Source organism: Lissotriton vulgaris, chromosome 3_1 (assembly GCF_964263255.1).
Source record: "Lissotriton vulgaris chromosome 3_1, aLisVul1.2, whole genome shotgun sequence".
NCBI classification, from domain to species: Eukaryota; Metazoa; Chordata; class Amphibia; order Caudata; family Salamandridae; genus Lissotriton; species Lissotriton vulgaris.
In genome coordinates, this window is record NC_141689.1 from 1,527,472,959 (window position 1) to 1,527,487,850 (window position 14,892).

The following is a 14,892-nucleotide window of genomic DNA, read 5'->3' on the forward strand; positions in this document are numbered from 1 at the left end:
CCAGGCCTTTCTTAACAAGGGCCTTTGTATTGAAGTTACACTCTAGAATGTGTATTTCTTTTTAAATATATTAATTATCTACCTCAGCAAACCATTATTATTTATAGTTTTCAATAAATATTGTTTGTGGCAGACCGAAAAATGATAATGTCTTTGACAACTCGCCAAGACCTGTTGTTCTAATGCACGATATTGTGGGAGGTGAAAAACTGTGGTTTAAAAATAAAAACTGTGATACATATTGCCATAGAACGGGCATCCACATCTAACGGGGGAGCACCCGCTATACCAACATACGCTTGGCTTATAAACAAATGCCACTGGATGATTTCATGGGCAGGTGGTATGGGCCAAGACAGGGGACGCAATTGGTGGAGTACCTCTTGCCAATGTCAACCTGACCACCCCATCACCCACAGACATGTCAAAACTAAGGGCCTCATTATGAGTTTGGCAGTTCGGGAGCGGGGCGGGTCACTGCCAAACCCCAACGTTGCCCATCCGCCAGACTATGATACAAATCATTGTCTGGCAGGCGAGCAGCGTGGCAGGCCCATGGAAATGTATTAAAAAGGATCAATGAGCTTTTAACCCATTGCGTGCCTCTGTCGGTAAACGGCTGTCGCGCGGACTACCTCCATAGTGCTGCGCACGTCCGTTGGCCGACGGGACCCCGCCCACTCATCAAAGGTGCCGAATTCCGCCGCGGTAAAAGCGTTAATATTGCCCCGCCGTGGACTGCCACTGCAGAGTGAGTTTATATTGCTCTTCAACCAGGGAAGCATCTCTATTGCCTCTTGCTGTTACCTAAAGTTAAATGCTGCTCATCTCCCTTAGTGCAGCATTGTCATAGTAAATTATAAACCTTTGTGTAACCTGAAAAAATTCAAAGAAAGCTGCAATGGGGTGAAGTAGGGACTCTATCGGTATAAAGCATTCCTTTTCTGCTGTAGTTTCCACTCAATGAAATTAGAGCATTAAAAAATAAATATTTTGAATTGCTAGCGCACGCTAAATACCAATTCCAGAAGGATCTAACCTATGTTTTTTATCTGCTTAGGTGATCCGACGAACACAAGTACCTCACAACTCCTACCATGAAAAAGTCAGGGAACATCCTGATGAAGGTGAGACTAATATTTTTTTGTAATTAAACTTTGATGTCTGTCTGTTTGATTTACAACCTTCTCTTTTGAGCTTATGAAGCCATCTCTCACAAAGGAACACCAGCGGAAAATGGGTTTAGCACTAAACTGGCATCAAGTATGTGCTTCTGCTTGTTGAAAACAACATACAACTTTAGACAGCATTTTCGGGTTCAGATGGGCTTGTCAGGTGGCACCAGACACAGATTGGGAGCCAGTGGTGTAAATGAAAGTTTGGATCTGTCTTGCTGCACCATTCAGTTTTTGCTTGGGCACAAACTGGACTCCACTATCTTCCCTTCCTTTTTTTTTCCTTTCCTTTTCTACTTCCATTAATTAGGTATGGCTGTACGCACTTAAGCTTCTATGAGACCATCCATGGCAACTTGATTTACATTTGTGTGATGAATTTTTTACGATGAGTTCACTCTTTTGTAAATTGCAGATAGTGAGCTTTTCCATTTTCGAAAATTGCCGACTGTTCCTTGATAGGTCTTAAAATCACTTAGAAATAAAAAGTATGATTAGACAAGCTCTGTAATGTTGTATTCAACGAAAGAATATATTTGGGACAATTCTGTAACATAGCTCATTGAAAGTTCAATGATTGTACCTGCTGTTTTTGGTTGGCATTTCACTACTTGGCTCTTTGTGATCTGTGTTGGACGTTTGACAAAGTGGAAGTGAACCCCTGTGGGTTGATTAGTTGAACAGAGCAGTCGGGTATCCTTGTAACCTGCTGCCATTTCTGTTCTCCTTAATTGCTTCCAATTGGCATGACCACTCATTCCTGGGTAGTTTGTTTTGCTGACAGCTACAGAATGTGAAACGCAACGCTGGCTTTTAATCCGTGTGATTGTTTTTTTTTAAGTTGGCTATGTGGTGGACATTGTCGAGGGTGCCTTTTGAACTTTCTTCAACAGTAAATGTATTCATGTGTTTTTCTGGCAATTTAACAGTATTCCACCCTTCCATTTTTGGAAATCCCCAACCAGAGGTGTCAGGTTGAATGAGTTTAACTGTTCAATCTAGCAAGTGTTCTGGATTTCCAAGATTCTACCAGGGCTCGAAATGCACAAATAAAAACAAGATGAGAAACATTGTGTGTAAGTAGTCAGTTAAACAAATTGGAAGAGGGATAAAAGTAACCACGGAGTATGTATTATTAAAGACAGTGTCTGGAAGTGGTAGTGCACTGAAAACTATCCCAGCGTAAAGTTTTTTGTTGGTACGTGCGTGACATTAGTTAGTGGCTTCCATTTATGACAGCAAACAAACAAGTAGCTATGGGGTGGAAGACTATTCCATTAATGCCCAAACAAGAGCTCTTACATTTGGTGTAAATGACACATTTTTTTTTTAAGATTGGCTTTTAGACAACAGCTCATGTTTTTTCCAAAAACACAATAAATTATACATAGATATATGTATGCGTAGAGCGGCTTTTGGTCAGTCCTCTGTGTCCATTGATCTGTTCAAGTGTCTTACATATTTTGCTTCTGCCCAGTACAGCATACAGCATAGGACAAAGGGTCAGCTGACTTCAGCCACTGGCTCTCTTCACTGTGGGTGATTGCATATTACCTGTGGACATGTGCATGGCCACCTCAAAAGCAGTCCACTTCCATGCCAAGGCTAATGGGCCAATCTCTGCTTTTGTTTTGCTTTCACTTTATATTTTTGATTTATTTGTGAGGTTGGTCGCTTTTACACTTTTGTAAACATATCGCATGATTGCTTTGGACCTTAGCATTTTTAATATGACAGTTGAGCTTTTAATGCCTATTGCAATGTTTGGGGAAAAAATGGTCTCAGGCTTACCAAAGACAGGTCTATGGGATTGCCAGTGGTTGTTTGTTCTTAGTTGTGGTAGAATCTTTTCAATCAAATGAGTTTTGGAGAAAGAGAGGTAGGGCATAAAGAATAGTTTGTTGGAGACAAGCAGTCATTACAGTTCCAACAAAAATGGACGTGTGCTAGTTTTTGTGCAATGACAGAGACATGAACAATTCAGAGTGACCAGAAGGTTTTAAAATTTTTAGTGTCCAGGGTCTGGTCTTACGAAATCCTGAATAAAACTGTGTTTTCCAAATGTTTTAGGAAAAAGAATCATAAGCAGAAAACTTGGGTTTTCTTCTGGTTGGAGGGACCCCAAGGATTCTATATCAGAACACCAGGTATGGATAGCTTTGGTAAACAATTATTAAAACCTCAAAATTCAGCAGTTTGAAAGAGTGTTCCTACTGAGACCTTTTCTATCGCCATTTGTCACTGTTCATAGGGCTGGCACTAATCAATCTTCCACCATTAAAGATGGCGATTAAACGTGAGTGTTCCCTTTTCCGAAGATTCCCAGAGGTGTATACATTCAATAATAGGATTCTGTATATTGGATTGTGATGGGTGTATTTGTTTATTTCAGATTTGACAGTGATAGTATTCAGAATTCTAAACAGCCATGGAGTAAATCATTTAACAGATTGGAATGCAATACAGCTGTAGCATTCTCTATGCCAAAGGGTACACTGTTCTATAGCATTCTATGTGATTAAACGAGAAAATGTATATGTACTGTTCATATGTATATGAATACTAGTGGGCAGTCTTGCCTGGGTGGAACGGGGCTTTGATGTCTTGGAGAGCCGGATATATATATTTATATATCACCTACTGGTGGTCGCCAGTAGGTAGTTATAATTAGGATGTAGTTTTCATAGGAAGAGTATTTTTTTATTTGCCAATTACTTTTTGCGTCATTTGACGAATCCTCGCGAAATTTTCAAAACTAATACGCCAGTCACTTCAGCTGCTGTCTTGAAAGTTTCGGGGAGATCCGCCAAGGAAACTTTAGACATGGCTACAGACCGAACTGCTTAATGGAATTACTCCAAGTGTGGCAAAAAGGTAGTGCATGGTCCAGAAAGCAACCTTTTTGTTAAATGGTGTAAATCCATTCAGTAGTTGCTGAGAAATTTGCAGATTTCTCAAATATAAAACTGTGGCCGCAGTGGATCTTTGACCCCTCCCGATCTCGTGCCTGAGATCTGATTGGCTGCCAACACTTCAAACCAGGGAGTGTTGGCAGCCATCTTGTGATCCGAGTCAGAAGAAGCCAGGAGGAGGGTGGAATTGTTTTTAAACCCCTCCCATCTCCCACTCTTTCTTCCTCCCCGCCCCAGTGCTGCTTCTGGGAGCAGCCACCACGGCACGAGAAACTTGACTAAGAGACAGTGTAGGAACTGAATCCAGACCTGCCAACTTGTGAATTTTTATCACCATGTGAGGAGGGGCATGGCCATGAAGGGGCGGGGCTTAGGGCTGAGCACAGCATGAGACCCTTCTAAATCTACTGCTCCCCTCCCACAATGCCTCCCCTTCCTCTCAGCCCCCCCCCAAAAAAAAGCTTTTTAGGCCGCTGCCAATGTCCTGGGGAGATTTCACAGCTCGTAATGGACATCGGCTAAGCTAAACCTTCAACCAATTAGCTGGAAAACTGCTCCTTGAGGGGTTTCCAAGCTAATTGTGTGCCCACTGTGAGATATCGCTCTTCGCTGGCTGACCCTGCGAAAGGAGCTGATATCATGTGCCACACTGGCACCGTTTGAGTTGCCAGGTCTCACAATCACACTGTTCTACTTAGCCCAGCTAAGGAATGTGTCATAAACATTTCTAAAACACAAGAGGTTCCTTTAACCCCTTCGCTGCGGGGTGTTTCCCCCCCGCTGTGCGGGGGAGGGGGGCCGAGCGCTGCGCCGCTGTGCTCATGACGAGCTCAGCTCGTCATGAGGCACAGTGCAGCTGCACTCATGACGAGCTGAGCTCGTCACGGCCACCCCCGTTTTCGAACGTTCAGCACAGCGGGGAAATTATCCCTGCGTACGAACGTTCTAACGGCCGTGACAAGCTCAGCTCGTCATGAGTGCAGCTGCACTGTGCCTCATGACGAGCTGAGCTCGTCATGAGCATAGAAGAGGTTAAGACCCTCTGAAATGCATTTGGTAAACATAAGGCCTGCAGTGAGCATTGGCATCAGTTCACCAAAATGCCAGGAGTAGGGAAGTGACATGACACGCCATTTGACCTTTACTTTCACTCACACACGTTTACAAGTACACATACATTGACTCGTACACACAATCTCTTACATAAGCATACTCTCACCAGCAAGCATGCAGAACATACATTTAAAAGTGTTTTTACGTACCTTATCTGCCAGAAAGGGTCATATTCCAGCAAACAGTAAAGTCAATTTTTTCTCACACTAATAGTGAATAATATGATATCATTCACTATTAGTGTGATACAAAACTGACTGAAACAAGGAGAGGGGACCCCTAACCAACCTCATTATGGACGAGAGATGCACCTGTTTTGCAACCTTTGAGTTCAGGTAGAGCCAGAGGTCACAAAGGGCAAGCCAGGGGTCGCAGCTGTGACTCCCTTGCGATGCCTAAATGACATCCATGGAGCCTTCACTCTTTCACTCTGCACCCAGCTGCATCTTACTACAGTGATTTGCTTTTTTCTACATTGGCTTTTTTTTCATAAATCTCAGAACTGCTTTGATGTTTTTCACTCCATCCCGAGCTTCCCGGTTTCCCACCTTCACCTTCTACAGACAGGCATCACTGGACAGCTGCTGGAGCTCAGTAACAGCTTGTGCATACCTCGGAGCACAGAGCATCTTAAATTGCAAGGAGGTATCCATCATAAGAGATAAGCAGGATACTTGCCTGATTACTCCCTGTTTTCAATGAAATACTGCCAAGAGAAACAAGCACAGGCGCGAAGCCAATCGGTCTTGCCTATGAGACCTATTGACTTTGTTACAGTTTTTAGCCATGTCAAACAGAATCGAGGCTGCTGTGCACCAGGGCAAAAAAAGGATCTAATAACAAGACTCTCACATAATTTTGTGAGCAGGCTCATGCATTCAACACACACATGCAATAACTTAGGGCACTGTTTTGTCTTTTTATGTACCTATCCAAGATGGATGAGTAAATTGTTGAAAAGTAACACAAAAGCGCCGTTTTAAAATGGAGGTCGAAGTGCTTTAAAGAAGTAAAATAATGGATGGGATGGTTACGGGAGTGGGCAGGGATCAAGCGACACAGCGGGTAAGTTAGGAGAAGCAACAAGTGGGAGAGAGCATTGTTGAAGGAGAGCAACATGGATTGTGGTGGGCGTAAGCACACAGTGACAAAGGGCAGTGTGGAGTGCGGTGGAACAGAAGCACGGTGAAAGATAGCAATGTGGAGATCGGGGGGGGGGGGAGAGAAGCACTAAGGTGAGAGAGAGAGAATAACACAAGTGTGGGTGATGGGAAGGAAGCACATAAACTGAGAGAGCAAGTGGGGTAAAAGCACACAAGGGAGACGGTATGAAATCACATGCACTCTCATGGCGTGCTTAAACAAAAATAAAAACGTAGAAGACATGACAAGAGGTTGTGCTTCATCGTAGGGAAACTTGCAAGACTGACAAAAACATCGAATAAGATGCAGGCAAATGAGAGAGACAGGAAAGAAACCTATGGTAAGCAATGGTGGGTTCCTAGCTCCTGTGCGTTCTTAGTAAGTCCACAATATGTCTTTTGCCGACAGAAAACGTGCAGTCTGGAAGGCCCGACATTAAAAACAAGCTTCTCAGGTAGATAACAAATCACGCAGAAACAGAGAGCAGATATAGGCAGATTTCTTTAAACAAGTGCAAACTTTAAGAAGATCTAGTTAGAAACCAAAATGCATCTCAGGCCAAGTTAGTATTCACGTTAACCGCAGCAAAAACCAAAACAGCTTATGGTAAAGGTGATTTGCAAAAGCCACAAAATGCCTTGCAGAAGCTGTACAGAGCGTGGGGTGCGGGGGTCACACAAGAAGAAACAGCTTTAAAACATGCATTGAAGTGCTTCACCAAAACAAGCATTTGCGATGCAATAGGTCTCGCATTAGGAAAGTTTGAGCTATTGGTATTGTAAATGACACATTTTTTATTTATGTTTTGTTTTTGAAAATAGCGAAATTAATAGCTTTGTCATTTACAATGCCAATAGTTATAACTTTCGCAAATGTGACACCTATAGCATTTGTAATGCAATGTGTTGTATTTACGTGACTTACATGTATTGATATTACAAATAACAATGGTTTTTAATTTTTTTTCAATAATTAATACTTAAATGAAAGTTACTGTAATTTATAATGGCAATAGCTTAAAGTTTTGTAAATAACTTTTGTGAAGGTTATGTTCAGTGTATTTTGTGACGAAAATCCAAGAACAGAAGTGAAATATTAATATCTTTTTGTTACACTTCTGATAAAGCTTGAAACATTGAGAGAACATATTTGAACAAGGTGTTGTTGAATGGTTGCACAGATTGATGCTGTGGTAGCGCTGATTGATGTTGTGATGGCGAACGATTGATGCTGTGGCGTTCAGTGATGCTGTGGTAGCGCATAGTGATGTTGTGGTGCCCCTGAGTGATGCTGTGATGGTGCGGAGGGATGCTGTATGCTATGCTATGTTTTATTTTGCTATCCTATGTTTTGTTTTGTTATGCTATGCTATGTTTTGCTATCCTATGCTTTGATTTGTTATGCTATGCTTTGTTATACTATGCTATGTTTTGTTATGCTATGCTTTGCTATGCTATGTACTGCTATGCTATGTTTTGTTATGCTATGTTTTGTTATGCTATGTTTTGCTATGTTTTGCTATGCTTTGTTATGCTATGTTTTGTTATGCTATGCTTTGTTTTGCTATGCTATGCTTTGTTTTGCTATGCTATGCTTTGTTTTGCTATGCTATGCTTTGTTTTGCTACGTTTTGTTGTGTTTGGTATGCTATGCTTTGTTATGCTATGTTTTGTTGTGTTTTATTATGCTATGCTTTGTTTTGCTATGCTATGTTTTGTTATGCCATGTTTTGTTGTGTTTGGTATGCTATGTTTTGCTATGCTATATGTTTTGTTATGCTATGTTTTGTTGTGTTTTGTTAAGTTACGCTATGTTTTGTTGTGTTTTGCTATGTTTTGTTATGCTAAGTGTTGGTGTTTTGTTATGCTATGTTTTGTTATGCTATCCTATGCTTTGTTTTGTTATGCTATGCTATGTTTAGTTTTGCTATCCTATGCTTTGTTATGCAATGCTATGTTTTGTTGTGTTTTGTTATGCTATGCTATGTTGCGTTGTGTTTTACTATGCTATGTTTTGTTATGCTATGATTTGTTATGCTATGTTTTGTTATGCTATGCTAAGCTTTGTTTTGTTATGCTATGCTATGTTGTGTTTTATTATGCTATGCTATGTTGTGTTTTGTTATGCTATGCTATGTTGTGGTATGCTATGCTATGTTGTATTTTGTTATGCTATGCTTTGATATGCTTTGCAATGCTATGTTTTGTTATGTATGCTATGTTTTGTTGTGTTTTGTAATGCTATGTTTTGTTGTGTTTTGCTATGTTTTGTTCTGCTATGCTTTGTTTTATGTTATGTTATGCTATGTTTTGTTATGTTATGCTATGTTTTGTTCTGCTATGTTTTGTTGTGTTTTGTTATGCTATGTTTTGTTATACTATGCTATGTTTTATTATGCTATGCTTTGTTGTGTTTTGCTATGCTATGTTTTGTTTTGCTATCCTATGCTTTGTTTTGTTATGCTATGCTATGCTATCCTATCCTATGCTGGGTTTTGTTATGATATGCTGGTGAGGGTGTGTGAGGGTGAGGGAGGGTGAGGGGGGTGTGGGTGAGGGAGTGTGAGGGGGTGTGAGGGTGTGCAGGTGAGGGTGTGTGAGGGTGTGCGGGTGAGCTGGTGTGTGAGTGAGGGGGTGTGAGGGTGAGGGGATGTGAGGGTGAGGCGGTGTAAGGGTGAGGGGGTGTAAGGGTGAGGGGGTGTAAGGGGGTGTGAGGGTGAGAGGGTGGGTGAGAGGGTGGGTGAGGGTGAGAGGGTGGGTGAGGTGAGAGGGTGGGTGAGGGTGAGAGGGTGGGTGAGGGTGGGTGAGGGTGAGAGGGTGGGTGAGGGTGAGAGGGTGGGTGATGGGTGAGAGGGTGGGTGAGGGGTGAGTGAGGGGGTGAGTGAGAGGGTGTGTGAGAGGGTGAGGGGGTGTGTGAGAGGGTGAGGGGATGTGAGGGTGCCAGGAGACGCAGCTGACTAATGGTACCCAAAGAAGCAAGAATGACATGGGAGTCTACCAATGGTAAATAAAGTTAAGCAATGGGCGGGCTATAAGCTCCCTTTTTAGAATAATTGTTTTCGCTGACAGCGCATGCTCTCTTTAGGTGAAACCTAAAAAAGGGCGAGACATCACTGAAGAAGGCTTAAGAGGATAAAGAGAAGGAAAGACAACAGGGGAGGTGCAGCGCACAACAGAGGAAAGAGCAGGGAAAGACAATATAAAGGAGAGAAACAGGAAGACAACAGTGAGAGAGTAAAATCACCTTGAACAGAGCTGGGAGAGAACATATCCGTAGGAGAGGGAATGGAAGACAGAGTGGAACACACCGGAAAGAGGGGGAGGAGAGGCAAGGTGGGCGGTAGAGAGAAGAAAGACTGCAGAGAAGGAATGGAGCTCAGCTAAGGACCCAGAGCTGGGAGAGGGCAGCCCTGTAGGAGACAGAAGGGGTGGACGGAGAAGAAGGGAGAGACATACCTGTAGAAGACAGGGGGGAGGAGACAGCAGGGAAGAACTGAGGGATCGCAGAGGAGAAAAAAAATCAGAGAGAGGTAACATTACGAGGAGAGAGAAAGGAGTGAACAGGCGGAGCGCCACAAAAGACAGAGGACAGGGACAGACAAAATAGCTGGAAATAGAATGAAAGACAGCAGACAAGCAGTGCAGTAACAGATGAGGGAAAGCAAGGAGAGGCTACGTGGGTAGTCAATGCAAGAAATGACCACAAAGAAGGACTGCAGCATGAGATCGCTGAGGAAATAAAACGAGAGGAACTGCAAGATTAAGCGAGAAAGGAGAGTCGAAAAGCAGAAAAGTGGGATGAGGAAGACGAAAATAAATGAATAAGGAGGAAAGAATGAGGCTAGAGGCGAGGAGATGAAAGGAGTGAGTGACAGACTGAAAATAATAGTGCAAGGGAGAGAACGGAGAAGTTAAGAGAAAGTAGGCAGAGGACTCATGGAAAAGAGAGAGGGGTGATTGAGCGGAAGGTGAGAGAGGGAACAGGAGCAAACATTGTGTAGGAGCAGAAATACTGGCAGCGCTGCACAAATTAACATTACATACAAATGTGTCACAAAATTACATAACGTTGTATAATATAACAATATAACATAAACAGCACAACATGGAATGTTAGGAGGAAAGGAAGCAAGAGAGAGCGGGGGAAGTGAAGACAGAGTAGGAAGAACTTAGAAGGAATTGAGGAGAAATAGGAAACAAGTAAATAAAGGCTCACGAGAGCGAGGCCAGCAAGTTCAGGAGTGCATTCCTTTGAAGTCTGATGGGGGGAGCGGCTTCCTTTGAAGTCTGATGCCGAGGCTCAGACAAATGGTGGTGTGCGAGCGGCTTCCTTTCAAGACTGATGGGGGGGGTGAGCGGGCGGGGACCAAATGGCGAGCGCGCGCCCGGCGCACATGCACTGGCCATAATCCGCATTCCAAAGCCCTCTGGCAGGCTTTTCTGGAGCCCCTACATAATTCTCGCCGGAGCAATGCGCAAGCGCATTGTCTCAGCGAGACCTAAACACGTAACACAGGTACTGTTGGTCCTTAAAAGGATTAACGTTTACCGCATAGAGAGGCACATTTCCTCCTTATCAACATTCATCCTTTGAGTAGGGAATACCAAAGCTCAACAGTTGCCCCTCTTCATGTACATCTGGCCCACTACCTGACAGTTTCGATTCTTTCAAGCTTATCTGTTACAACGATGATGATAATGAAAATAAGACCCAAAAAAGTGGAAAAAACCCTGGACAACTCAGCAATTTGCTAATGCCTCTGGCAGCAAAACAGTGGAGGATGCAGAACTGCCTGAACCCCAATTCCTGTAATCTGGAGGTCTTCATCTGTGGTTCAGGGCATAAATATGGCCTTATTTTCTTATTACCTCAAGGAATGGACAGCCACCAACCACCTTCGCATTAGTTAAGGAGTTGTGACTCTAGCTCAGCTAAGATTACAGTGCATCTTTCCTTACCGTGGTTTTACCCCATGTCTAGGCCAAGCTTTAGTGCTTTGTTTCCTCCTATGTCAGCAGACTATACATTGGACTTCCTGGGGACATAATCAGCAAACTACAACAAATCAAGAATGCTACAATGAGACATGTTATAAATCTGATAAGATGCAATCACGTCCGGTCTGCCACTACGATCCTGTGATGGCTTCCAGCCGCAAGAAGAATCTGGTTCACTGGTCTTGTCCTCACTCACCATGGGACAGGACCAGTCTCTCTGTACAATCTAAACTCAGACTCTACAGCCAAAGGAGGAAGTTCAAGACTAGAATGCCCCTCTTTTACACATGTCCTCATTCAAAAGAAACCCACAACGGGGGAGGTGGGGGGCTTCTCTGTGCAAGCTCTGGAATATTTTACGTAACAGAACTAGGATAATCAGCGTTCACCTAGATTTCACTATGAAACACAAACCTACAATGTCCCCTGAAACACAAAGCTTTCTCAGGAGTAAAAAAACACGCGTCATACAACGTATGACAGTGTGGCCACACTCTAGAGTTGCCGGGTGGAACACGACTATGCAGTATAATATCCTCGGGGCACTTATGCATAGTGTGCCCACACAATTGTCCTCCTTGTACGTCAGACCAGGAGCAAGCTGCACTGACTGGATTATCAGTTCGTAGCGATGGCTTCCCTGTCACCCACCTTTTATTTTCTGAGTAGCCTTCCTGAGTGACCTTTAATTTGGGATTTAGTGACTACCTGCCCTGCGGTAAGGTCCTTTTACCAGTGCAGCTTTTCAATGCAGAGGGCTTTACTTTGGATTTTCTTTTCGCCCTTTTAGTTCTTGATGATCATAAATCAGCAACTAAAATGGTGGAACCCAGATAGAAGCTGTGGCCACACCTTGCCCTCCATTCGAAGCACTTGGGGGGCATCACCACCTTCACCAGGCCTAGTTTGGCGTCTGCTGAATGATTATAGCATACATGTGCATAGTAACTGGGAACTTCATAAAAACTTCAATCAAGCCACCTGTCTCCCATCATACAGAGGGCATTTTCAACGGACACTAAACACAGATTCATTTTCTACAAACCACTAAGGACTGTCACCAGAAACCTGCAAACAATCACACATAGTACCCACCTTAGCACGAAACACCAGCATGCCTACTCTTACGTTTTAACAACTTAGATGGACTGAGTAATTCATCCAAAGCCATTCCAGCGATTGCGGCCTCAATCAACACACTATGCCTACAGAACATCCTCAATGTACACTGATCGCTCAATATATCAATAGCACAGTGTTCCAAAAAAACATCAGTTTCACAATGGTGGCATAAACGACCACGGCACATTGATTTCGAAAGACAGCTATTAAATACTGCTTCCAATAAAATTCCCTTTGCTTCAACAGGGCCACCATGCCTTGCACCACAAAATAGATATGACACATTGGTTTAAACATATTTTTATATCACAAGTTATATCTAAAACACACAAAGTCAGAGCCATACAATTCTACGGGGTTTATGATTTCAGAGTGGGCTTGAGCAACTGGCCACAACTACAGATCTATACGCATGGCAGATTTCAGGAATCTAAGAACTCAAAAACATTAGGAATAAAAGTAAGGAAAATGCGGCCTCCAGCAGATAAATGCTTGTTTTCTTGATGAAATGAATTGCAAGTGATCCTAAAAGGATAATACCTTTAAGAGACAGATGTGTGTTTTGGTTACCAGCTTTTCTGACACCAGAGGTCCTTTCATGAGAGCAAAACAGTTAAGGAAGGGGGTGGGGAGGAGGGAGGTGCTACCTGCCTTTCTAGGCCTTTTTAAACACGTAAATAAATAAAACAAACACTCAAATATCTGGGATAAACGTGAACATAGTTGCGTGGAGCAACTACAGCGATTTCATGAGGCTACGGGAGACGAACGAATGAGGGCTGTTCACAAGGTCCCTGGCATCTTTTAATGGCCACTTCATGCGGCTCTTATGGGTGACCACTACTCCTCAAGGAGGGGGGGGTTTGGGGGAAGAGAGGGATTCAACTCCCACTCACCTAACAACAATGCAGCTTCGTGGCGCTGACAGGGTAGGGCGAAAGTACTTTCATTGCACTGCTAGTGGTTTTACAAGCTCCGACGGTGCCTCTTCAGGCAGAATGACGGCGCTTCACTCGTATAAAGCTCTGCTGTCAGATTGTATTAGGCAGAACATGTGTTGGGTGCTTAAACCTGCCTGTAACAGATTATGCACTTTACAGGGGACACCCGCATCTGTTGCCCCTAGGGAATTCCCACGCCGGAAGCATGTGCCCAAGAATGTGTTTTAGGTGTGCTCCATCACTGGTGAGACATTACCGAGAGCCAGCTAACTTCAAGCGCGTCACCCGGAGCACCAGCACAAGGCTGGTTAGGGTAAGGACTGTAGCACGACAGAATGGGCACACAGAGTGATGGGGTGAGGAGGGGGATGCTGAGGAATCCCACCCCAAAATGCAGGTAAAAATAGGTGACATTGGCTTCTGTCTTGACACTCTTTTCCACCCAGGGCACAAGTGACGACTGCCTCACAGCCCCTTCTGTAAGAAAGAGGGCAGAGGCAAAAGGGAACAAGAGAGTTCGCAAAGAACGCTGGTCGCCGACCTGATTAAAACCTTGAAACCTCTTCAGCTATGCATGCTTCACTACATACCTCAGCCAGAATTACTAACACGCATTGAAGAAAGCTGTGAGCGAAACCGAAACCTGTTGTGGGGCAGGACTTCCGTCTTCTGCGGGAAGCCCGCGCCCATGGAGTGGCTGTCCCAGAGAGGAGCAGTGGTGACGCGGGGCTCCCATGCCCGAGGGAGAGCCCCGGGGAGGCTGCAGAGTCTGAAGTGGCGCCGATGCGGTGAGTGGGGTTAGTTGGATGGAGGGGGGGTGTCTCTGTATGTGTGTGTGTGTGCGCTCGTGTGTGTGCGGGGGCGGCGGGTGGGGTGTCTCTGTATGTGTGCGTGTATGCGCTCATGTGTGTGCGGGGGCGGCGGGGGGAGGTGTGGTTTGTGTCTCTGTATGAGTGCACTCGTGTGTGCTTGCGTGTAGGTGCGCTCGTGTGTGTGTGTGTCTCTGTGTGTGTCTGTGTGCGCGTGGGGGAGGTGTGCCTGTGTGTGTTGCAAGCTTGCAAGGGAGACAGGAGATGGTGAACGCGCGCGACCTGATCCGATTACGGCGTGCTGCGCGTGACCATCTCTTGTCTCCTTGGAAGCAGAGTGGACGGCTATAGGTCTAGCGGCGAGAGCGCGCTTTGCGCGTGCTTTCGCCAGGGCATGACCTAAAAAATGGGGTCCAACAAATCAAGCAGTCGTGGAAGAATAGAAGGAGCCAATTGGAGGTAGTAAAAAAAGGTTACCCTCCTTGGGAGGGACTAACTCAAGCTGGACAGCTTGAAACAAATAAAGTCAGCGAACGTAAAGCAGACAAATGTGAGTGACAAAAGGCAAAGCCAGTGGCAAGCAATAAGCGGAATGCATATCTAGGTTAGCTTCCAGCATGTCCCCAATATGCCTTTGCAACCTGACAGCTGATCTCTCTGGTAGGTTTCATCCTAAAGAA

At 44.2% G+C, this 14,892-nt stretch overlaps 1 protein-coding gene across 4 annotated transcripts in view; it reads left to right on the plus strand.

The window, feature by feature from the left end:
- The window catches only part of LEF1 (lymphoid enhancer binding factor 1), a 252,049-nt gene that overhangs the window by 30,456 nt on the left and 206,701 nt on the right, over nucleotides 1-14,892 (plus strand). For all 4 annotated transcript variants that reach the window (XM_086962011.1, XM_086962009.1, XM_086962012.1 and 1 more), the window contains exon 2: nucleotides 1,061-1,127. In XM_086962011.1, the coding sequence (XP_086818137.1) occupies nucleotides 1,061-1,127 (67 nt within the window). The remainder of the gene's footprint in view (nucleotides 1-1,060; nucleotides 1,128-14,892) is intronic.